Raw genomic sequence first — 24,076 nt, 5'->3', positions numbered from 1 at the left:
ATTGAGCAAAATTCTTCATATATCAAACCCTAGCAACTGCAGCTGGTACTGTTAGCTCACTGTGACTCATATATTGACAGAAGCATTTACAGTCAGTTTAGACTTTGCAAAGAATGTCAACTCTGACAGGTGTCAGCCTAGTCGACTGTGTGCTCGACAGCCACAGAGAAATGGAAGGATAAATGTGTGCGTGCGCCCGGGTGTGCGTGCGTGCGTGCGTGCGTGCGTGCGTGCGTGCGTGCGTGCGTTCGTGCGTGCCCCTGGGTGCGTGCGTGTGTGTGGAAAACTCATTAAAGTAAATTAAAATCTAGACATTGAGTTGGCAGTGCCATAGTGCCATCTCCTGGATAATTACCGTTCTGTCATGACGCCAAACCTGTCGAGCATACAAACACACAGCCATTATGAGATTCTAATTTTGTCTAACTGTTGCTATATACTTTATAGGTGCTTTGGACCTGATTAGTGTCTATTATTTGACAGAAAGCAAAATGTATGACGACTTTAAGATAGTCCAGAAATTAACAGTATCTGGTGATTTTAGGTTTTTATTTTGTTGATGATGTACTTATTGAATTAAAACATTTCGGGGTTTTTCCCTGTTACACTATCTAGTATAGTGTTACTACTATCCATCAATATTATTTTTTCCATCTGAATCTAAGACAGTTATTCCCAACCAAGGTGCCGAACCACATAAGTCTGGCCTGAAAGATCATTTGGGGTTCCACAGGAAATTCTCAAATTTTACTTAATTGGTCTGAAGGTCTGCTTTGATCAAACGATGGAACAATTAAATGCTCTTCCAGTAGATGTATTTTCCCCTTCAAAATACGAGCAAAGTACTTCATACACTTTGAGGTGATGCACAATTTTACCCCCAGTATGCAGTTTGTGTGTACTTTTCAAACTGCAATTACTGGACGACAATAAATATTGATTAAACAGAATATCTTCTGATGTACATTGGGATCAAAAATTTTTGTAAAATCTATAATGTAAATTTGTCAATTAAGCGTTATGATAAAGTATTTTGTTTTGCACATGTCAACGAATATACTTAAAATAAAGTTATGCAAATTCTTTTTTTTAAAATTGCGTCACTGTGACGTGTTTTTGAGCGGACCGAAGGAGGAGGGTTTGAAATCAAATAACTTTTATTACTATTACTACTATGCGATAAAGGCATTACATTCCGAGATGGAAGCGAATGATGCGGTGCCTTATTTTTAAAGTTAACGATCAGCTATAATTGTGAAATGCCTTTCACGCGATCTACCGTTAGGAAGAAGTCGCATTGATAGCTTGCTAGCAAGCTAGCCACAACGATCTATTCCAGTCGAGAAGCCTGGTCAGTGTTTGTCCCTCTTCGGAGAGACACCGGCTAGTTTTGGAAGGATGGCAAGTGTACATGAAAGTTTTTATTTTAACCCCATGATGACCAACGGAGTGGTCCATGCTAATGTTTTTGGGATTAAAGACTGGGTTACTCCGTATAAAATCTCTGTATTGGCGTTACTGTACGAGATGACATCGTCTACGATCACTCTGCCGGAAAGAAGACGCCTGAACAAGCTCATTTTACCCCTACAGCAGGTAGTCTTAACTAAATTACATATTGTAGTCTGTACCACCGGGAGTAACTGAGTCTGCTTCTCTCATGCTGTATTTCAGAGCTCGGACCTTTCTCTTGGCCAGTTCCTCAAGCTTGTGGAAGAGTGTTGTCCTGAAACCGCATATTCCGTCAAAGCAAGGTTTGCTCAAAACAGAAAATCTGTGGAAAATCTATATCTCGTATTTTTTCTGTATTGTTTTGAAATTCAAAGGCTGCAAGAAATTGTAGATGGAGAGCTGAAGGACATGGAACATTTCTTTTCCACTCTGCTCACTCCGTTCACAGCTTTTGATTCAGAGGCGTATAAAACCAGTGTTGTAGGTGGGTAGCAGTGCAAAAAGAAAAAAAAAGAAATGTGGTAAAAAACTTACCAAGCATTCTTCTCTGCTTCTCGTGTGTTTTAGGTCTTTTCATGAGACACATGCTCCTGGCCTATAACAAGCTTTCCTTCAGTCAAGTTTACAAGTTGTACAAGTCCCTGCAGCACTACTATCCCAGCAACGACTGCCAAGTGGGTTTGATGGCACTGCCGATGGATGACTCTGATATGGATCTCACCAGCACTGAGGAGACAATCGGCGACCAACTAGACAGAGAAATTCAGTATATGTCTCGATCTATTTTGTTCAAAGTAGCAATTTTGTTTTGATGGTGGGGTGACTACTCACTTGTATTACTCGGATGTTATTATAGGCCTGAAAACACTCCAAGCCGAGGTCCCCTTTCACAAAAACAAGCCGAGTACTTTCTTGCAAGACAGGTGTGTTTTTCACTTCAGCAATTTGTTTCACGTGAACTTGCATTCGTGTGATGCACATCTGGCGTCTCCATCTGCCTTCAGGCATACCTTCTCAAGAACGACGAGAATAAATCCCTAAAGCCTGCATTGCTGCAAGAGGAGCTCAATAACATGCTCAAGTTCAATCCAGACTTTGCTGAAGCGGTAAGAGTCATCTTCTTCAACCTTACAATTTCGACCCTTAGATGATTTCATGAATGTTTCCTTTCCTCAGCACTACTTGAACTATCTGAACAGCATCAGAGTACAGGACATCTTCCTCTCCACCCACAGTCTCTTACATTATTTCGACCGGCTGATCTTGTCTGGGAATGAAGGGAAAAGCAACGGAGAAGAAGGCTACGGCAGAAATCTTCGCTATGCCACTCTAAACCTGGCCAGCCTTCACTGTCGCTTTGGGCACTAGTGAGTACAAGAGCAGCTGAACTCAGCAGACAGATCTTTGGACTATCTGAATGTTCCCTTTTCTGTCCCATAGCCTGCAGGCTGGTCTGGTCCTGCAGGAGGCCATCCGAATCGCTCAAGAGTCCAACGATCATGTCTGCTTGCAGCACTGTTTGGTAAAACCAACTTTTATGATTTCACATGACAGTTTTTTTTTTTTTTTTTACAGCTGTTAAACATTGAGCCTCTTTGTCTGTCCCTTTCTTCTTGTTCCCTGCATCAGAGTTGGCTCTACACTCTAGAGCAGATGAAAGGATGCGACAGCACTGTTTTAACTGAGGATTCTGTCAAAATGGCCGTTCATTTCTGCCTGCCGGTGAGTGCAAATGAGAAGTGTCTGGGGGCTTACTTTTTTTAATGTTGAGTTTGAATTAGCAACTCCCAGCAGGTGAGATTGAATTTTGGTCAACTCAATATTTAACCTAACGGCAATGAGTAAAATATGTCAATATTCTACGTTACTGTAAAAGGTACTGTGAAAATTTCTATCCAAAAATCAGAATATATAATTGGATGAGTTTATCTAACCTTAATTCGTCCAGTTAAGGCAATTCTCATTTGTGATACAGACCTGGCAATAAGTATACATTGTATATAGGCATACATGGGTTCCTCCTTTGGAAACATCATCAGTCTGTAGCTCTTACTGAAGCTCCCCCACGCCAGCCCCTTCCGCAAAGGACGTACAGTCATAAATTCTGCAGAATTGAGATCATGAGGTCCCATGTTTGTTCTCTAATATCCTCAACCTATGGTGAATTTGATGGCTGGAACACCACTGGAAAAGAACAGTGAAGCAGAAAGTGGTGTTTATAAGTGAATGAAGCTGCTGTTTTTTGTGGCTGGTTTATTTTTAGTGTCTACAGTAATTACAGTTCCCTATGTTCATATTCAACCATTTGCATGTATAGGAAATTCTAAACAATTAATTTGCTTTTTCTCGCTATTTGCGGCAGTGCTCTGTCCCTATTCCAGTGGATTACTGTACATGCAATTAACACAGCACTTGAAAGCAACTGAAACCAACACAGCCCTATTTAAATAACTTTGGTTTGAAAGTTTTTAAAAGTCAACAAAGGTCGATAATACGATCCCAGTTGTCTTATCAGAAAGACATGGTATGGCCATTTGTATTTGTTAGACAAGAACCATAAAATTCAGTCTTTTTGTGCTTGCACAAAGTAGAAATAACGTTATTCCTCGTAAAAATTAGGGAGGAAAGACAAAAACTGCCAGATGATGCCATCATAGTGTCCCTATTCCCAGGACTTACACATCTGGACCATTTGAACACTACGGACTCTACTTGGATGATATATACAAGGCATGACCCATCAAGAAATGTAATTGCATTGTCAAGGACCTAATCCACACTGTTATGGTTTGTTTTCCCACCTCCCCTATAGAAGCTACTGGTTCATGTGATGCAGGGCAGGCAGAAGTAAAAATCAGCTTCTATCCAAAGGCCGTCACTGTTTTATATCCCTTGGCTACCTCTGAGACGAGCTGATTATTGATTTGAATACTCAGCATTTTTAAAACTGGATGAAAAAGGTTAGGGCTTCCGGTCTAAGCAATGAGGTTTATGCCTTTGCAATCCAGCAGCAAGACCGTCCACTGTTCCAAGCTGAAGAAATGATGAGCTCTTCTCTTTGCTACAGTACCTGGCATCGCTGGGCATCCAGTCTTTGGTACAGCAGGGCACAACACAAGGTAAAACGGCACACAAGCTGATGGATGCGCTTAAGGACACCGACATCCTGCACTGGAAGCACAGCCTGTCGGAGCTGATTGAGATCAGCCTGGCTCAGACTACGTCCATATGGAGGATGTACGGCAAAAGGTTAGCTAGTTGTGTGTGCGTGTCCATGTTTACCTATCATTGTTTCCTGAATAATGAGTTGAAGTGATCAAGCCACATATTTGTTTGCATATTTCTGAAATCTGACTTCATGATTTACCCACTTTAAGTTGTACTCATGGGTTTACATTAACCAGGGCTCTTATAAACATTTGAAATGTTGTATGTCACAGATATAATAATAATGATTTTAAAAGCTCAGTGACATTCCAAGCCATAAAGATGAATCATTTTATTCTATGTGCAGCACCATGGCTCTGCAGCAGGCCCAACTGCTTCTCCACATGAGCAGCTTGGAACCGGTCAATTACGGGGTCCAGCAGAACAACACTGAGGCTTTTGCTGTGGCTCTCTGCCATCTGGCTGAATTGCATGCTGAGCAGGTAGCACCGTGGAGCTTGTATACTCTACATGTATGTCATTGGTGGCCTGTTGTTGTATCTCTGGTAGCGGTTCACACACTACCTTGACTTGTGCTACAGGGCCTGTATGCCGCAGTTTCAGACATCCTCCAGCATCTGAAAGATCAGTTTCCTTCTCACACACAGCATGCCAAGGTGTGTACTTTCACCCATAAATCATTTCTCCACAAATCATGTCGTGCATTCAGCTTTTGTTTTGTTTTTCCCCAATTCAGCTCTGGATGCTTTGTGATCTCAAAATCCAGTTTGAGCGGCACATGACTGAAGGAAAATACAATTTGGCCGAGCAACTCGTCACTTCCATTTCTGCTTTAAACAAAACAGAAGGTCTCTACAGGTAACATGAAGGGGCTCGAATGATTGACAAGTCATTTTACCCAGATGAAAAGTCTTATTCTTTTTTTGGTTGTCCTTGCCAGGAAAGTGCAAGTTTTAAAAGTTCTTAATCGAACCACTGAGGCTTACAGCATCTTGCAGCGATTGCAAGTGCACTGCGAGAAGACCAAATGCACAGAGATGATCATCAGGTAGAAAGACAATGCTGTATCACAAACCCTATTCCAATGCCAAATTATAAACGGAATGTGTGGCTTTAACGTTTCCTATCTTTGGAAATTCTGAATGACCAGGCGTTTTGTTCTCATGCAGAGTTCTGCTTTGCACCGCTGAGCTCCACTGGGAGTCATCTGGCTTCTCCACAGCCCTTCCTCTCCTCTTCCAAGCTTTGTCTCTGGCCCGACAGCACCACCTACAGTCGCTGGCCTCTGAAACCCTCCTTCACCTGACCTTTACGCAGGTAGGTCACAAACTCATTTCCCCCAAGTTGTAGACATCACAGCATACAAGTGTTGTTGTTTTTTTTATTTTCTTATCACAGTTGATGTTGGGGGTACCTGAGCAGGCTCTTCTTGTCCTGCATGAAGCCATCGAGCCTGTTCTGGCCCATGGAGCGCTGGTGGACAAAGGGCGTGCCCTGCTGCTAGCAGCTCGCTGTCACATGGCTCTTGCTGGATTTAGGCCAAATAGACAAGGGCAAGCAGGTAACACTCACTGTGCCTTACACAAATTCCTGTGAGTCACTCTTCTGCCTCAGACAGTATTGAAAGTCATTTGAAGGGGAAGTCAAATGAAACATTTTCTTTACCATAATATCTTCTACAATTAATACTGCGTTTGTGGAATATGAATTAAGCAGCAAAAACCACCCGTCATTTTTTTCATTTGCTGTCAACTGAAAATGACTTCACAGTACTCAGCTTGCCAACATCACATGCCCAAACCCAGAAAACAAGTGATCCGTGATGGCCATTACCTGATTATTGTCAAGAAAATATTCAACCCTTTAGTCTTTCTTTTCCTCCCAAAATCCTTGATGCCCATCTCAAGCCACAGATTTGGCATACTAGTATGTGTTTCATGGGGCAAATCTCTGATTGTTGATAACTGTGCTTCCAATAGTGATAGGAAAATGAAGCTTCAAGATGCTTCATGAACCAGTTGTATTAATTGAGCGCTCTAGATGGTTCAACGTAGGGCAGAAAGCACACTGACTTGCCATTGTTTTAAACCTGTTTTATAAACCAACAGTGCCATCTAGAGGAGTCGTCAAAAATTACAACAACTAGTCAGTGAGACAAAAATGAAGCGTCATTTTTCCATTTCTAGCTACAGTACAAGTCAAGTACTACTGGTGACATAAGAAAATCCTCATGTTTAAATCCAATACTTCACTAGTAGTACTCATAGTGCGCAGATATCAACTAGTGCAGCTAGTTTACCTCACTAGTAACATTTTGTGATCCTACAATTACACAAAATTGCCCTACTGAGATTAAAGCGTATAGTAGTATAAGGACCGGTAGCTGCATAGCAAGGACATCTAATGTGTAACATGCCTATTAGTTAAGCCTTGTGTTATTACTATTAAGATTTAATTGCATTCTACTCGGCACAAATTGGCACGAGTAGTGGGAAATAAAAAGCTTCCTTGTAAGACACAATTATTCTACCAGTGTGCTGAAATGTCTTACGAGTGAGGACAGAGCGTACTAGGACGTGGACCTTAAACTTGATATCAAGTATATGGAATAAATGCCCCAAAGAGTTTTCCCCTAAGCGGCTGACTTTCTCCCAGCAGATTTGCATGTCGCGGTTTCAGCGGTGGATATGTTAAATGAAGCTGCAGTTTATTTCTCCAAACTGAACTGCAAGGGCCAACTGCGAGAGGTCCACTACCTGCAGGCTCAGCTCTACCATTCTCTGGGACAAACATCACAACGCAACAAAAGTGCCATGCTCTTTCGCCTATTGGACCAGGAGCTACAATCACCAGCACTGCCTCTCTCTATGCGCCTCTAACCTCCCATTGGACAAATGACGTTTGAGTTTTGAAAGTAGCCTCAACTGGCCACTAGATGGCAGCAAGGGCCGTTATGCTTGGTTCTCCTCACAGCCCCTTTCACTTTGAACTAGAGGAGAATGTGAATCACCTTTTGTTGTATTCCTGCATAAATCGAATACAATAATCTTTCTATAGAAACAAACTATACCTCCACTTGTACAACCACAATTTCTAATGGTGTTCAAATAGTGTCCACGTAGGTTGGAACGATGGCACAATGCTAAACCTAACGTGGTTAAAGAGCTTGTGACGCAACAGTAAGCCCAGGCTGGCAGACACTGGTTTGTCACGAGCTGTCATGCCTCTGTGATTTTTAGCGGCAGCCTTTTGATGAATGGAGGTAATCTTACTGTTTCACTGGCCCGGATAATATTCACAGTCCACCAGGAAAATATCGATGTTGAATCCGCAGAAATAAATTGTGATTCTACTTGCAATGTAGAAAACCTGCCAGGACATAACTAGACACAGTCTGGTTGCCACTTATCCTTGACACGCTGAAGTCTGATAACATCAGCTATATTCTCTGACTAGACATTTTCCCCCCCAAAAAATAAACATGTCATTTTGTCATGCTCTGTTTTTATTCATCTCATCTGTAAGATTTGGAGACCACTGGGAGTTCTTAACCTACACTATATGAGTGCAGCCTTTAATTCCAGGTACTTCATTTTACTAATTTTGAGAAATTCTTTGCTTCAAATGTTGTGGTCACAGTTTTGGGGAATGCCTCATTTTTATTGCTGTATGACTGCCACGATGCATAAATCCATATCCATTAAAGGATGCTTGGTTGAGTCTGATATGGAACTACTCAAGAACCTGCAGGTTAAAGTCATCAATCACTTAAGGGGTGAACCATTTCCCAACCTTCTCTGGGATTGCCTTACACACGTACAGTCAGACTCATACACATTGAGACATTAACACAATGCTCATCTTTTCGGCTCTAAACACCAACACAATGGATTTGAAATGAAACAAGATCTACAATAACTGCAGACTTTTAGCTTTTAATTGGAGGTGCTTACAAACAAATCACTTGAACGTGTAGGAATTACAACAATGTTTGCAGTCTTGGAAAAAATTAGACCACCTCGTTTTAATGGCTCATTTGCAGTTTCAGTTTTGCTCGGACACAAAATGACCTATTCCCATGTTGGGAGCATATAATTGTCTAGAACTTGTTTAATTCAAGATTCTGGGGAAACCAGGAATCGAGCATCTGATTAGAGACGTGTCTTGATTCTTAAGTCCAACTTGCAAATCATTGAAAGGGGGGCTGTTAACAGCAGGTAGCTTTTCATTTGAGTATGTTGTTCTTGTTTCGTTCCTTTAGTGCACCCCATGCACTTCCAAGAGTGAAAATAAAAATTCTACTACCCATAGTAACTCCCAGCTAAAATGTTGCTATAAATAGTCTCTTTGTTCCAATGTCTAATGAAAAAAACACAGGCTGACATTTTGGTGGGTAATGTATTCGCAGACAGTAAAATATTGCTTGTTATGTATCAAAATTCTGTCCGTAAGCGACATTCATAAAATATCCCTGCTCTGAAGTCAACTTACGTGACTGCACTCTACCGTCCTCCATGTTCAATGTTAAGTGATCAACGTATTTGAAACAATTAGTCAAGCAGCACACAAACATCACAAACAATATCACAAACAATTTATTTTAGGTTGCATTACCTGACATGTTTGATGAAGGTGGAAGTACATGCCGAAACATGCCAGGTAATGCAACCTAAAATAAATTGTTTGTGATAAAAGAACCAAAAATAAAGTGGGGGAAAAAATAAATAAATAAAATAATTTCTTCTTGCTTAGTACTTTTCCAATCAAAATGAGATAACAAAATTCACAATCTAAAAAGGGGTATTGGATGTATTTATTTAATGACAAATCTGGTCACTAACAGCATAAAACAATGTATGTTTTATAAAAATATATGTAGTTGTTTTCAGAATCAACAATACATAAACTTAACAGCTACTCAACTGCATATAAAACATGTACAATTTATTGTAAATAACTTAATGCTTCTGCTTGGGGCAAAGAAACAACATGGTTATTCCATAATCAGAATAACAATACAGATAACAAATATCGGCAGACATGAAACAGGCAAACGACCTGAGGTGTCTTTATTTTATAAAAAGCAGCTGCTTGCAAGTCTGGTTTTAACAAACACTTGCAGTGTTAGATGGCTAGTAACAATTTGTACAACATTCAACACTTAAAACAACTTTTCAATTTCAACTTTGAGCATATTGTATAACTTGCATTTAATATCATATCAGGATATGAGATGCATATTCTGAAAATATTTGTGAAACTAATTTGAATGGATTTGCATACTCTTTAAATCAAGCAAGCGTTACTCATCTCTTCCAAATATTGAAAAACTTCACCATGCTCTCCCATAACAACATCAATGCAGACATTTTATAGCAGATGCAATTTCTTACTTTATAGTCAACCAAAAAAAAAAGACATAAAAGGGTGTGGAACCATATTCAATATCCGGCAGGATATCCTCCTTTCCTGGGGTCTGATTCTGCGAAGAGATGCTCTCCCTGTCGCATCACCACCTGAACCACAGAATCTGGATTGCTCTGCAGCCGCGTTAAATGGTTCTTCTCAATTAGGCCTTCCAGGATTCTCTGGTATCACACGCACAGCAGGTCTCAAAATGTGTGGCTGAGCAAATGCTTGGAAGTGGTTGCCGTATTGCAATAACGGCAAATTTAGCAAGCGAGCGTCATTCCGTGTTGAGCATGGTAGACGCAACAGTCATACTTTTCTTTTATTAGTTTTAGTTGTATTGCTATGAAAATAATCAAAAAAGAATCAGATAATCCAATAATACATCGTCTCTCACCTTGTCAAAGTCTTGCTCCACCACTGTCAAATTTGGATTGAGCTGATTGTGCACTCGCGGTTCGGTCACCGCTTTCCTCAAATTGTACTTAAAGAACAAAGAGTTCAGGATGACCTGTTCACAGGACGTAAAAAGAACAACATGGCATTTGAAGAAACCAAAAAAAATGTGACCGCATGGGGAGTAGTCTTACCAAGGCAGTAGCCGTGGTAATTTTTGTGCCTCCGGATGCTCCGACAACCATTTTAACTCTTTTGTCTTTATCAAAGATGATTGTGGGGGACATAGAGGACAGAGGCCTCTTTCCTGTAACACACAAACACATATTTATTCCACCCTAAATCCTCCTTAAACAACGCATGCCATGATTACGACCTAAAATGGACGGGTCTCACCTGGTTGGATGAAGTTGTTAGGCGAGGGAGGGACTCCAAAGCCATTGGTTATGTATGGAGAGCTGAAATCATCCATTTCATCATTAAAGATGATTCCAGTTGATCGAGACATAACTTTGGAACCAAAGCTGAAAGCACAAACAAGCCTATAGATTAAGCAACCATATTAATCATACTTGTTGAATCTATATGTGTTGTTCCATAATTCTGATGGATTATGTCAAGTAGGTCAAACCGAAGTGAATGCTTGGATTGATTTCGGTAAAGCAGATAAGTATCTTACTATAGATTAATGGTGCTGGTGGCTGCCACGGCGCTTCCATCTTCAGCTATCACCGACAGATGAGCTGTACCGTGGCTGTCTGGGACAAAATAATCCGGCTCGTAGTATATGACTGGATGAGTGGTGTCATCTGTAATTTTCCTCCTTATGCCTTCAGCAAAGAAGGCCGATGTCATGTTTTGGATAAGCTGAGAAGAACCAAACAATTTTCAGTTCAAGACATCTAGTATGAGCACACAAACTAGATTTGGATTTCATATTATATAAAAAGAATTGATACGTAAATATAAATTCATTGCACATCACCTCTATTATCCCACAACAGAAAACGCTGTTTAATTAAAAGGCTGAGTGGCAAGTTACTGGTGACTGGTAGAACTCTGTATTTCCGAAGAACCTTTTTTGGTTTTCTTCAACGAAGTAAAAATGTGCCATTTCTTTGCAAGCTTATCTCGTTATTTTATGCTCATCACACGTAAACATGCTATTTTTGTATGAGCATCAATTTGGTAAAAAATTACTCGGCTGAGGAAACTATATGGTTACTGTAAATGTTTTGAGATATTAGTTGGGGGGGGTTTACATCTGTGATATTGAGGAAATGTGGGTCCCCGAGTCTGCTCCTCTTGGCGTAAGCAAAACGAAAAGCCTCAATGATGCGATGATACGTGAGGGTCTTCATCTCAGCTGTGGAAACACTCGCGTTTGTGAAGTTGTACCCTGCAAAACATCCACGATGACAAAAGTCTGCGGTGAAATCAACTTCATTTTGCTCCAAACTTAGAATGAGGTCACTTCATCAGTGTGCCAAAAGCCAGATACATGCACAGAATTGGCAAGTCATTCAAGTGTTCACTCAAATCAAATCACATGAACAAATGAATGATCAGGATTTTACATGCTCTTCCTTCAACATAGGTCAAAACAGTGTACCATACATTCCATTGAACTTAGTCATCAAAGCAGGTTTGGAAACATTGCAGGAATAATCGAACACAAGGAACGTGGGAATCTTCCCTTGTGCACGATGACGCGAAAGCACGGCCAGGTCGCTCCTACCTTTCACGATGTTAAGAATGAGTGCCAAGACTGGACCACTGGAGGGGGCATCTGGGACATACATGGTGTATCCCCCAACACTCAGCTTGAGGGGATTTTCATTCAATACTGGGTGGTAGTCCAACAAATCATCCAAAGTGATGATCCCACCTAGAATATTGATGGAGGTTTTAATTGATTATCCTTCTTGATTTGCTTGTTGTTGTTGTTGTTTTTTTATTGTGTTCATGAATGCTTTTGATTTGGAATAGATAATTCAACAAGACCTGCTGCCTGGATGTCATCCACGATTCTCCGTGCCATTGAGCCATTATAGAACACATTAGGACCCTCTTCTGCTATTCTCTGGTATGTGTCTGCCAGCTTTGGAAATCTTATAATATCTTTTTCCCTGAGAATGTTTTTTTGTGAATCACAAAACACTTCACTGTAAAATGAGAGGAGAAGAGAATGTGTTTAGTATTTTGAAGTTGCGCAAAAAGATGAAAATGTAGTTTCAGTCATGGATGAATGGAGCAGGGCGACCAAATGCATCTTTGACCAAGGTTTAGCATCGGTGCCACCAATTAGCGCCACCGTGACAGTTTCGTGTTTTGGCTCCTTGTAAAACTGGATGTGTGGGTTGAATATGAAATGAAAACTACAGGATGTTTGCTCAATGCTGCTTTAAATATTGAACGTTATCATACACGATATGTTCTTTGTTAAAATGCGGCATCCCTGAATTAGCGTGCCACCGTTTATGTTGCTGATGCTTTCTCCTCACCACAGGTTTGCATTTCCTTGAATGAAATCCTTGTTTGTAAGGATGGCGAGAGCCAAGGCTTTCCCTATCGGAAAGCCTTCACGGGCCAGGACGATGCTTGGCTCAAACAGCTCTTTCCATGGCAGCCTGCCATGTCTCCTGTGTGCCATCTCATAGCCGCGAATCTCCCCAGGGATGGCTATGGAGAGTCCACCTGTCATGTACAAGCATTAGTAGTGTGTTGGCCGGCCGTTCTTTGTTCTAATTTCCATCCATCCTACCAAAGGATCGCCCGATATAAAGCGTGGCAAACTAAACTGTGCAGCCTTGTGGAAATGTGATTGTACCTGTACGAGAAAGTTGTGTGTTGTTTCCAAACATGTCCTCAGTGGCATTCCTGGGTGCCGTTTCCCTTGCATCGATGGTTTCGACGCTCTCTGTTGAGTAGGAAATGTGAGCGAGGGATCATTTTGCTCATTCATCTTCATTAAGGCGTTCCTAATATTGAGGAAGACTCACCTGAAGAAGCATTGTAGATGATAAAGAAGACCCCTCCTCCAATGCCCATGCTGTGTGCATTAAAAAGGCCCACACAGAGCAAGGCGGCAATAGAGGCATCCACAGCTGAACCGTTTTTCTTCAAAATGTCCCTACGGACATTTGACACGTTTGTCGTGTGATGCATGCAGCGACTATAAATAGCGCACAAAACATCAAATTACCTTCCGATTTCGGAGCACTTTCCAGCATCGGCAGCGACAGCGGCCCTTAAGAACAAGTGACATGGAGGGGGAGTGGTGTTTTTCTTCCCTATGAAGAGGAACAGGCCCACAATAACCAGCAGAAGGACCACCAGACCAGCAGTTACAGACTTTGCTTCCATTTTCCTGCCATGTAAATTCAACAAAGACCATTGTCAGACAGGATTTGGTGAACGAGACAGGCCAAGAGAAGTTGGTTGTCATTAATACGTTGTGAAATGATAGCAGAACAGTTGTGTTATTTTCTCAGCCAGCAGTGGCATGGTTGGAAGGTCACGCTCTATTTCACTTATTCTGTTCTTCTCTCACACCAATTGAGATATGTTAGACAGCCCTGCCTGTATTTGTGACGCAAGCTTCTCAACAGCATGTTCCCTTGTGGTATTCCCTGTTTGGCTCTCCTCTCATGCTTCTGCGGCTGCTGTTGAGGAAGACTAATAATGCTCCTTCTGCTGCGGGCTCCTGCTCTCGCTGCTTTGATTGCATCTGAATCTAATCACAATGGTCCTGTTCTGAATCTCCTCAGGTTCAAAGTCTGCCACAGATGAGTGGAATCTTTGCTACAAGTGACAAAAATCTCATTTGCTTTTGTGTATACACCAGTGTCAAAGGTTACGTCTGAAGTTTGATTCAAATTTTCATTCTTTTCCATGACATACTTGTATACACTGAGACTCGTGGAGCTGAACAGAATTTAAGATTAAACTTAACGTCCATCCATTCATTTTCCATACTGCTTGTCGGGGGTCGCGGGCGTGCTGGAGCCTATCCCAGCAGTCATCGGGCAGGAGGAGGGGGGACAACCTAAACTGGTTGCCTGCCAATCACAAGGCACACAGAGACAAACGACCATCCGCACTCACACCTAGGGGCAATTTGGAGTGCTCGTGTCTGGGGCAAATCTTGACTCGGGTCTTCTGTATGACGCTTGTATATATTCCCCTCAGATGTTGAGCAGCATAATGTTTGTTTATGGACTTGGTACGTCTTTCTACTAAAGCGGAAAAATAAAATGTCAAATATCAGCATTTTCTTTTTTTATTCTGTCTGTGATGACAGTTGTGCCGGGTGCGCACTGTAATTCTTCAAACCATTTTCAACAACATAATCCTTCCATTACTTTCATTCTCCTATGCTTTGAAATTGCATTTCACGGTGGTGATGGTGGGATGGCAAGCAAGTAGGAGGGACACGCATCGGGGTAAGCGTGCGGCGATTGGTCAGACGTCGTTCCAAGTTGCTCAAACCTAAACAGCAGCGTAAAAACAGCAGACTTGCTCGTGATAAAGCAGCCAGAGCGTCGTGTCCTCATCCTTATCATCGCCGTCATCACCTGCGCCTTAGGATGCTGGGGCACGTCAGAGTATAACTTCAAGACAAATAAATCTAGGTTAAAAAAAAAAAAAAAGAGCGAGCGAGGGTGGGGGAGAAAGTGTTGCTGTTGTGCACATCGGATGTCGGCTGGAGAGACAGACGGACGGAAAAAGGAGGCTGCTACTGCTGATTCTGCTGAACATGGGTCAGCCCTGCTTCTAATCCCGTCTGATTTGGAACAATAACAACAAGGCAACCTGCGCCTCGCCTCGGTATGGGCTCCAGACTGAGTCGGCAGAACAGCTTGGACAATGAGAATTTCTCCAAAAAGCGACGCAGACTCCTCGATGTCGCGGCAGACGGAGATAGTCGAAGCGGCCGGGCAGGCGGGGACTTCCTCTTCGCCCTCATGCTTAAGACAGACAAACTGCCTGGGATGCTGCGTCGGACCAACCATAGCCCCTACATGAGACGGGTGGCGTGGATCAGGGACATCCAGAAACTGCTTCGCGATCGCAGGATGGAGCAGGCCACCGACGTGCTCAGATTACTGAGGAAGGTGAGATGAAACACATGGGATGGGAGACAGACTTTCGGAGACTGAGCCTGCCGCTGTCCTATTTTGGGGCCTGCTATGTTACTGATGCAATTCAAAAGCAACAGATGGTCACCAGTCTTGGCCTGTTGTTGCATTGATAGAATAACCTTAGTTATGATTAAAATCTCAGAATTGATCACATGCTTAAAATGCCCATTCATTGATGATGTGGAATTTATTGTAGGCACAGCACAGTTAATTTTTTTGCTATAAGAATTCATATCTGCTGTGTTCTGCATCAGTAGTTTGTTTACATGAACTGGATTTGTGTCTTTAATAAAAGATATTCAATTACAGTGAATGAGAGTAAAATATTGTTTTTGCCAATAGATGTGAGGACCCAAATTTTTGATTTGAGGTGAAATATCTGATATGAAACCACTTTCACCATCCCATGATATACTGTGCACACATAGCCACCTCCTGGTGTGATTATTGTTCTCCAAAGTAGGTCACTGACTAGAGTGTGGTGTAGTAGACACATGGTCAAAGTGGCAGACACAGCATGTGACTCACCGGTCACTTTCACTCTCACCCACTCTCGTCAACTGTGCAATGTTGATTTCAAAAAGGAAAAGAAAAGAAATGCAATGAGTTGCTTTGAATTGAGGACAGGTGTTTCCCAAAATTCCCACACCATCATACCTTCCCCTGTCCTCTCTTGTTTTGTCCTATTTTTTTTCCCCCACTCTTGTTGGGTGTTTTTGACATAGCCATTAGATTAGACTTCAGCACGATACACGCTCCATAATAGCCTGCGCTCTTTGAAAAGAAGGTCACAGACAAGGAAATATGGAGCTGTCTCTGCCCTTTTATACTGCTGTCTCCATTGATGTCGTGATATGAAGTCATTGTCATTGGTGGTGACTTATCTAGTTCTCCAACAAACGGAAACGTGTTATCGCCGTAATCCGTCAAAGTATCAAACGCTTGGACCTTTTTAGACACTGGACACTGTTTCTGTCAACATTTGGTGACATCTTGTAGCATGTTCAAACAATTAGCCTTTTTGTCTTTTGAGTAACATTAAAAGGATTCACTAGCATCAAGAGGCGTGATTGTAATGTTGAATGAAAATGGTGGATTATTCTGCATAATGTGTCAAGTATTTGTAGGAGCAAAACGAGCTCCCATTGTAAGATCATTCGCGTGCTTTCATCTTGTCAGACAATTGTGTTTTAATTAACGTTCAAGTCTTGACACTGAAGATAGCCAAGTTTCCTTAATTGATCCGAGGAGATAAATTACCAAACACGCTCAATGAGGTTTGCATCCGCTTGAAAATCAAGATGCTTACGCCCGAGTGCCCCGTGCACACACTATGAAGATAGAGCCCAATGAGTTGTGTGCTTAGATTCCGTCTTTGCTGCCAGAGGTCGCATTACACTTTTTTTTTTTTCCTTTGGCTGGCCTATTTGGCCAGCAGTCAATCGGGAATCCAGCCATATAGTTCATCTGAGATATGTTTGAAATAGCTATTAAATTAGTCCCATTAAACTTCAAATCAAATGCAGTCCTTCATGGCAGCTGATGGTGTTTACCTCCACTTGTACATTTTAAAAAAAACAAAAAAAAAACATTATTTTTGTTTGCAAATCCATTTTGTTTGATTGCATAAAAAGGAACATATTTCTTTTCATAGTGAATCAGTCTTACTTGATTTAGCAAAACTAGAGCTCTGTCTGTTGGTGTCATAAAATGATATATTTTTTAAACTAATCAAACCCTCCCCAAGTTCTGTCTGTCTCCTTTTGCCCTGGTAAAAAGGAGAGAGCCGGTAACGTGAAACTGCCAGCCTCTTGCCGCGGACTTCTCAAAGCTGTCTCTTGCAATCAATGCCCATTGTGCTGTGGGAAAAGACAATTGTTTGTGCCCGGCATGTATCTGTGTCTCAAAGGCTTACTTCTGATTAAAGTTGCATGCGCCGCCCAAGTGCTTGTCATTCTAATTTGCTTCAGTGGTGGATTTGTTGACAAGGCCAGGTGCACAACTGTTTTACATGCTGACTGCTTTTGCCTTACTCATTGAACTCTTCAATACTTCCAATTAGTTTTTTTGGTGGAGTTTTTCTATACCGCCACGATGTAAGATCCAATACAAGTATATCATCAAAACAAGTTAAGACCCCTCCATCCATTTTGTAATTTAAGCCGCACATGTAGAGACGCAGTAGCTAAATATTGAGAGGCGAATTCATCATCGTAAAAGTGCATATTCAAATAGGTCATCATGAATAGTGTCAAGAAAAAACAATTCATGTGGTGGAGAGCAGCATAAGCAGCCAAAGAGGATGTGCTGTGCAGGAGGGTCAAGGTCAGAGGGTCAGGCTCTTGAATGTCAAGAGTCCTTGGCCTGGTTGTTTGCCATGCCAGCATAACACACGTTGATGTCATTAATTGTGTTTTCTTTTAGGATCTGGGACTGGAAGGTACTTCACTCAATGACATCTTGTACAAGAATGCAGCCTTCCTAAATCTGGTGGATCCAATCTCGCATGAGCTGCTGCTGAGCTTGGCCCGAGAGATGCAGAATCCTAAGAAGGTTGGCTTCTGTTACAACCCCAAGGAAGAAAACATTTTGCGCATACCCAACTAACTAACTCAACAACAGTATCATTTGTTGTTCTGAATACACCCCTGCATATCATTGTATTTTTATTAGCATTATTAAAAAAATATACATTGAAATATAGATCAATATTTTGAAAAAAAAAAAACTATTTTTATGGCGCAAGTAAACCTTAAGGGATTATTTTTAAGAATACACTGTATGTGAACGCAACAGTAAAAACCTGGAATTCTGCTTAACATTCAATATCTGGAATAAGAGTGAAACATAAGAATTCTTCAACATCGGTTCATCATGTTGGAACCATGCAAAAATAAACCAATCACAATATGTTGTACTCTAACCTCTTTTAAGTACAGTATAACAAATGCCTGCTCTGATTATAGTTCTTGATCCGTCTCACTTGAAGTAAAAATGTAAAAAAAAAAGCTTTATCAGGCTGAGTGGCTTTAATCAGTTGCCTTCCAGCACCCGTCCATCCTCATTGAGAGATGGAAGTAGTTCAACAGATGTTGCCTAAGCTACTAAAGATTCCTTAGCCTAAAGCATGAATGCATCAATCTAAATTGGAGCTTCAAGATGGTGAATTTTTACCATCTGTTTATTATCATAATAACATGGCTGAATTGTCTGTGATGAAACTGTTATCTTGAATAAAACGTTTTTTTTTGAAGATCAGTCCAAAAAAAAATGCTGGAGATCAGGTGGATTGGCTTAATGGACTTTGTTTTTCTTATAAGATGCCTTCTATTTTGATCGACAGGATTCCGACACCATAAAGTCTTTGGATAAAATTTGCAGACAGCTGATCTACCACCTGACCCCACATTCAAAGTGGCTGAGGCAGAGTATGTCCAGACGGAAATCCCAGGCATGGTAAGCCCTTGTGTCCAGACATCCACTAGTAATAACAGTCAGAAATCTGCAGCCCACCACAACACAGTGGAGGGAGGGCACGACTCCCATGTCGAGCTGTAGACATTTTCCTCTCTGTAGCTGACATTGGATTAGGACAGAACTGGCCACTGGCCGACCTGATGGGGAAGTCATGGTAACCACAGCTGTCAATCATCTTTTTTTTTTTTTTGAAGTGCTTGATTACGTGCACGGCTTCTGTCGCATTCACTCGAGCTCTCTTCAAAAGTGGCATTTGCCGACTGTCCAATGGGAGGAAAATACGACTTCAACACTTCTCTTGCAAATCGTGAATGCAAAATAAGCTTTCTTTCTGCATGTGTGGCTCAGGTATTTTGCTGCTAGCTGTTAATAACATTCATTTTGGAATGTGAGGGGGTTTTATCGTTTGTAGTCTGAAGAAGAACAATGATTTAAGCTATAATAAATAGTGAAAAAAATCGACTCCGTCTACTATTGATATATAATGTTTAAGTAATCTTATGACACTGGGGATAAACTTCTTGTACTGTGAAGGGTTAGGGTTTCCGACTGGGGTTTCCAACGAGTTTTAGGATCGCTAATTAGGGTTTCAAACTAGGGTTAGGGTTTCCGACTAGGGTTTTAAACCACGGTTAGGGTTTCAAACTAGGTTTTAAAACTAGGGTTAGGGTTTCCAACAAGGGTTTCAAATTACTTTTAGGGTTTCTAAGACTAGGGTTTATACCTAGGCATTCAAACTAGGGTTAGGGTTTCCGACTAGGGTTTCCAATGAGTTTTAGGATCGCTACTTAGGGTTTCAAACTAGGGTTAGGGTTTCTGAGGTGCAAAAGTCGTGAATCAGATCCATTCAAAGCTCACTTTGTATTTATCATATCGAAGAAATCTCAGGTCCGGTTGAAAAAGATCTCTTTAGACTGGATTGCCATCTCATGAAAAAGCTGCATGCAATGTAAATATAGATTCCCTCAATTGTAACTGCATGGTGATGGTAATGCAATTAAATATTATAAGGGGTCATATATAAGGTCACAACAAATCAGTCATGTGTGAAAAAACTTGACATCAGTGAAGACCTCAGGCTTGAATCTTAGACACTGTCACTTGTTATAAAAGCAAAGGAAGGCTACTGTAGACTGATTGACTTGACATTTGCCATTAGAGTTGAGAGCATTTTTATGAATTGTTTTATAGTTTTAGCCTTTTCAAACAGCAATTTATTATTTTTTTTGCTGAGATTTGAGTTTGAACCAAATAGAGTGACTTTTTTTTTTCAACCGCCCGGTCCGCTATATTTTTATTACAATTCCCGTAACAGGTGATGTGATTGATAAATCCACAAATCCAATGTTGCCTCACATCAAATTATTACCTAACAGTGATTGATACCTTCATTATGTCATATAAAGTTGATTGAAAACCATAAAACATGGTTATGTAATGCATTGAATTGAGCATTTTGCTGAGCATCAGTAATTTTGCTGATAGCGATTATGTCATCATTAATCGCATTTAAATTCAATTTGGTGATTATACCCTATCCTTGAGATTGTGAATTGAATTCTATGGAGTTTTAAAATGTCTTTTCATTTCAAGTTTGATCGTATTAAATCAACTACATTGCAGCGTTGCTGTGAAGAGATTCAAAAACGTATCTGCAGATTCATCTGAAGGAAAGATACAAAATTGCTTTCTAACAGGCTGACATCCATTTTTCATGCTTGCTGAGCTTGAAAGACAGTTGTGGGGAAAGGGAACCCAATTTACGTATGCACCGGTCCATGGACATCAGGACTTTTTGTGCTGGGAAGGCCAGACAGTTGAGAGTAGGAAGTGGAAGAGCTTGCAATGTAAAAATCGGTTGGCCTACAATGGTGTATATATCCATTCGTTCAGTCCTTCATTTGTAGGTTGAATTCATCCATGTGCTAAAAACATTGAACAGTTATTTTATAATTTGTTTTTATAGGTTGTTGTTTTTTTTGACATTTGCATTTTCTTTCTTTGAATGTGAGTCACACGACACGGCACATTTGTAAAGCACAATGTGGTGTATGACGCAACAGAAGGTGACAGCAAAGTGATTTATAGAGGTGCCTGCCGTTTGTATCATTCAAAAGAGCAATCAACAATCCGAGATAGCTACAGTTCAAATGGAAGTGGCCATTTCTCAAAACAAAATGTACATGAAATTTGCAAAAAGAAAACAAACGGAATTTTCTGTGTGGGCTACAACAGGCCGATGGTTGGAAACTGTAGCAGATTGATTGCAAAGGTGTCCTTCATACATTATATCTTTCAAATCGAACATGTATTTATGTAGCACTTAATGACAGAAACATCTCAAAGAGCTTTACATTTGACAAAAGTTGACATCCCATAACGATTGTTGCGCTCTTGGCTGGTGCGGATGTTTTGGCTCCTCTGTTTAGTCAGTGGCCATGCAGCAGTCTTAGTCAGCCTTTTGCCCCAAGCTTTCCATTCACACACTCTGTTACACAACACGGAAAAGACAACACAAAGCCAGGCCCATGTTTCCAGATCAGTGGCCCAACTAACACCTCCATTCGGTTTGTGCTTTTTAAAGTGGACCTTGCTCTAATCGTATTCTTTCTATTCCTTTCGCCATTATAGTCTTAAGACAACCCTGCAGAGGAAACTGTCCAGTGACACTGTGGACTTGTCAGGCATTCCTCTGTCTACCCGAGATGTCCGTCAAGTAGCCTTCTACCTCCAGAACAACAGAGACAGTGTGGTAGCTGTAGATATCAGCTTCACAGAGCTCCAAGATGAAAACCTCAAGTTTCTTCTCCCTCTTCTCGCTTCACTCCCCAAACTCAACACCCTTGCTCTCAACGGGAACCGTCTAACCCTGACTATACTCAAGGACCTGACTGAGATGCTGAAAGACCCCAAGATGTTCTCCAGCCTGGCCTGGATAGACCTTGGTAACAATGTCGATATTTTCACCATGCCTCAACCGCTTTTGGTAGCTTTGCGCCGGCGCTGTAGCCTGAAGAGCAGTCTGCCTACCATCTACGAGTACACCGAGGGTCAACCCTACTGCTACCGGCTGGAGATGTCTATCGAGGAACCCAGCCACTATGAGGAGGAAGAGGAAGAGGAAGATGCAGAGGAAGACACGGATGATGTGGCTAACAAATTTGAGCTGGAGCCATGGGGCTTAGGTGAGAAGCAGCTCTCCAAAGACTTCACCCTTCACTACTGTGAGAGGTGATCAGGTGTTTTCTCTCCGAGGCTCTTTCAACTCTAGCTGAAAAGGTATCACGCAGTAATCTGTTAAACTTCTTTAGCTTGAACAACCTCACACCTTCCAGACCAGTCCCCCCCCACCCCCTTTTGAGGCATGAGGGAGAACCCACACTCACCCAAACACCTTGTAATACCACCACGTCTCAGAATGAACCTGCACGAGCTGATGGTGGAGCGAGGGGTCATTGTGGCAGACTTACTGTCTTGGTAGATGGTGCTCTTTGGAACAAAGATTGGAGGACTGGATTCATTGGAGAAACGTCTCTTCTCTTGCCGTCTCGCACCCTTTTTCTATAGTTCCGTCTTGACTGTAGCAACAAAGAAGCCAATCCCAAGGAGATTCGGGTCAGTTGCTAGGCTGGAGGAGCAGCATTTCGGCAGTATTTCGAGTGGGAGGCGCATCCGCATGGAACGAGTGGATCCCCCCTCGAGTTCTCGGTCGGGACTGAGACAATCTCCGGTAGGCAGAGCCTCTCTCCACATTGTGTGTTCTCTGTTAATCTCTCAACAAAAGCTATGACACAAGTTCCACAGACTACACAGCCGCCGCCCTGTCACGTGACCCTGGCAAAACTGCTAGGTCAAGACTTTTCCCCCCCCCCCACACTTTCCTAATGTCTACTTGTGAATACCCACGTTGCCCTTGTGTAATGAGGAGACCAATCGTGACCACGCTGCCCTTGTGTAATGAAGAGACCAATCGTGACTCTGTTGTATTACCACTCACTGTTGTTTTTCACTCGCAAGGCGTTCTTACATGACAACAAGTAGGAATAAACATTGCGACTAATTGTTCATTGTATGTACTTGCTTAAATACTTAACGTCCGTATCGTAGCCATCGTCACTGTTTCAACTGAACCAGGTTTTAAAATAGGCGTTTGAATTCACACAGCCCCCGAAATAGTTGTCTGTTGTTCAATTCATTGTCGTCGTTAGTAGTTCTTTATACGCGGCGTTACGACCCCTGCTTTTAGAATGTCATGACTGTTATCTCGTGATGAAACCGACGTCCTTTGCAGTAGCACATAATGGTCAGGCAGACCAAAATAGTGCAATGCACTTGAATGCACTTTTCTGTTTGTATTTCTCCATATAGCAATCTGTGGGTAATTTTATTAAATGATACATGGACGTCGTATAAGCTGTCATCTTCACAATGCTGATCCAAATGGCTCAAGATTGTTAGAAAGCTCCACAAAGTAATTATTGCTGCTCCGTTAGAACTTATGTACACTATATGACTAAATGTGCAATATATATGTTTGTCTCACTGAAATGTCTGGTTATTGTAATTATTTGTGATTTGCTGTCTTGTCCTATTTTGTGACTATCTGGCTTCAATTTCATCAAATTGAGCACAGTGGCCTTCTTGTGTATTCTGAAACAATTGAAATGGAAATTGGATGTGACAAAAGATTTTACATTAGCAAATGTAAGTCGTGATTATATTTTATCTTCCTTTAGTCGGAGTAGGGGAGAACACTGTTCAGTTTCGTGTCTGCACAAAACTCTTCCTTGTTGTAGTTTGTATTTTCCAAAGCCAAACTCTATCAATAAACAAACTGATCCAAACTGAGTCATTGAAGTCTGGGCCTTTATTCGGTTTCAGCTCAGAAGATTCACTGACAGAGAGTCTGAAAATGGGTCAGTGATGGAGAACTCCTTTTCTAGCTAGGCTTATCCTCGTATAGCAAGTTTTGTGTTCAGGACACAATAGGCATAGTCTTCAAAAATTGTATTTGAAAGTTCTATATTTGT

At 41.5% G+C, this 24,076-nt stretch overlaps 3 protein-coding genes across 9 annotated transcripts; 2 read left to right on the top strand and 1 right to left on the bottom strand.

The window, feature by feature from the left end:
• The first annotated feature begins 1,104 nt into the window (after positions 1-1,104).
• anapc5 (anaphase promoting complex subunit 5) lies at positions 1,105-8,113 on the top strand. Of its 4 annotated transcripts, none has more exons than XM_085910865.1 (17): positions 1,105-1,596; positions 1,675-1,754; positions 1,827-1,936; positions 2,020-2,218; positions 2,309-2,375; positions 2,457-2,558; positions 2,629-2,819; positions 2,893-2,974; positions 3,082-3,174; positions 4,520-4,701; positions 4,967-5,102; positions 5,202-5,276; positions 5,357-5,478; positions 5,561-5,668; positions 5,790-5,937; positions 6,019-6,181; positions 7,279-8,113. In XM_085910865.1, exons 1-17 carry the CDS (start codon positions 1,399-1,401, stop codon positions 7,497-7,499), a joined length of 2,277 nt encoding a protein of 758 aa, XP_085766991.1. In that variant the 5' UTR covers positions 1,105-1,398; the 3' UTR covers positions 7,500-8,113. The 4 variants fall into 4 exon arrangements, with proteins under 4 accessions (XP_085766991.1, XP_085766990.1, XP_085766989.1 ...); XM_085910864.1 differs by having other exon boundaries at positions 7,276-8,113; XM_085910863.1 differs by having other exon boundaries at positions 4,967-5,132.
• Positions 8,114-9,581: 1,468 nt separating this feature from the next.
• ggt1a (gamma-glutamyltransferase 1a) lies at positions 9,582-13,791 on the bottom strand. Of its 3 annotated transcripts, none has more exons than XM_085909895.1 (12): positions 13,631-13,791; positions 13,424-13,558; positions 13,256-13,341; positions 12,930-13,122; positions 12,430-12,590; positions 12,164-12,313; positions 11,640-11,824; positions 11,105-11,292; positions 10,822-10,949; positions 10,620-10,732; positions 10,427-10,540; positions 9,582-10,208 (listed from the first exon to the last, which is right to left on the bottom strand). In XM_085909895.1, the coding sequence occupies exons 1-12, from the start codon at positions 13,789-13,791 to the stop codon at positions 10,062-10,064; spliced, it is 1,761 nt and encodes a 586-aa protein (XP_085766021.1). In that variant the 3' UTR covers positions 9,582-10,061. The 3 variants fall into 3 exon arrangements, with proteins under 3 accessions (XP_085766021.1, XP_085766024.1, XP_085766023.1); XM_085909898.1 differs by having other exon boundaries at positions 11,688-11,824; XM_085909897.1 differs by having other exon boundaries at positions 11,688-11,824; positions 13,256-13,345; positions 13,428-13,558.
• A 1,253-nt stretch (positions 13,792-15,044) lies between these two features.
• lrrc75ba (leucine rich repeat containing 75Ba) lies at positions 15,045-23,894 on the top strand. Of its 2 annotated transcripts, XM_085909900.1 has the most exons (5): positions 15,045-15,542; positions 17,994-18,122; positions 18,913-19,025; positions 21,678-22,231; positions 22,614-23,894. In XM_085909900.1, the coding sequence occupies exons 1-5, from the start codon at positions 15,258-15,260 to the stop codon at positions 22,622-22,624; spliced, it is 1,092 nt and encodes a 363-aa protein (XP_085766026.1). In that variant the 5' UTR covers positions 15,045-15,257; the 3' UTR covers positions 22,625-23,894. The 2 variants fall into 2 exon arrangements, with proteins under 2 accessions (XP_085766026.1, XP_085766025.1); XM_085909899.1 differs by having other exon boundaries at positions 21,678-23,894.
• Positions 23,895-24,076: the final 182 nt, after the last annotated feature.

This window comes from Syngnathus leptorhynchus, chromosome 4, assembly GCF_054491065.1.
Source record: "Syngnathus leptorhynchus isolate UIUO chromosome 4, UIUO_Slep, whole genome shotgun sequence".
Classification (NCBI taxonomy): Eukaryota; Metazoa; Chordata; class Actinopteri; order Syngnathiformes; family Syngnathidae; genus Syngnathus; species Syngnathus leptorhynchus.
Note: the sequence above shows the minus strand (reverse complement) of the source record. Positions and strands in the feature narration are given on the sequence as shown.

Bases quoted from the DNA above. Each gene is read 5' to 3' on its own strand.
- anapc5 (XM_085910862.1), top strand. From the start codon at position 1,399: ATGGCAAGTGTACATGAAAGTTTTTATTTTAACCCCATGATGACCAAC. The intron at 2,219-2,308 runs GTATATGTCTCG...ATGTTATTATAG, and splicing joins CAACTAGACAGAGAAATTCA to GCCTGAAAACACTCCAAGCC. The intron at 5,669-5,789 runs GTAGAAAGACAA...GTTCTCATGCAG, and splicing joins TGCACAGAGATGATCATCAG to AGTTCTGCTTTGCACCGCTG.
- ggt1a (XM_085909895.1), bottom strand. From the start codon at position 13,791: ATGGAAGCAAAGTCTGTAACTGCTGGTCTGGTGGTCCTTCTGCTGGTT. The intron at 12,314-12,429 runs GTCTTGTTGAAT...TCAATATTCTAG, and splicing joins GGATGACATCCAGGCAGCAG to GTGGGATCATCACTTTGGAT. The intron at 11,825-12,163 runs GTAGGAGCGACC...GATGTTTTGCAG, and splicing joins CATTCTTAACATCGTGAAAG to GGTACAACTTCACAAACGCG.
- lrrc75ba (XM_085909899.1), top strand. From the start codon at position 15,258: ATGGGCTCCAGACTGAGTCGGCAGAACAGCTTGGACAATGAGAATTTC. The intron at 15,543-17,993 runs GTGAGATGAAAC...GTTTTCTTTTAG, and splicing joins TGCTCAGATTACTGAGGAAG to GATCTGGGACTGGAAGGTAC. The intron at 19,026-21,677 runs GTAAGCCCTTGT...TCGCCATTATAG, and splicing joins AGACGGAAATCCCAGGCATG to TCTTAAGACAACCCTGCAGA.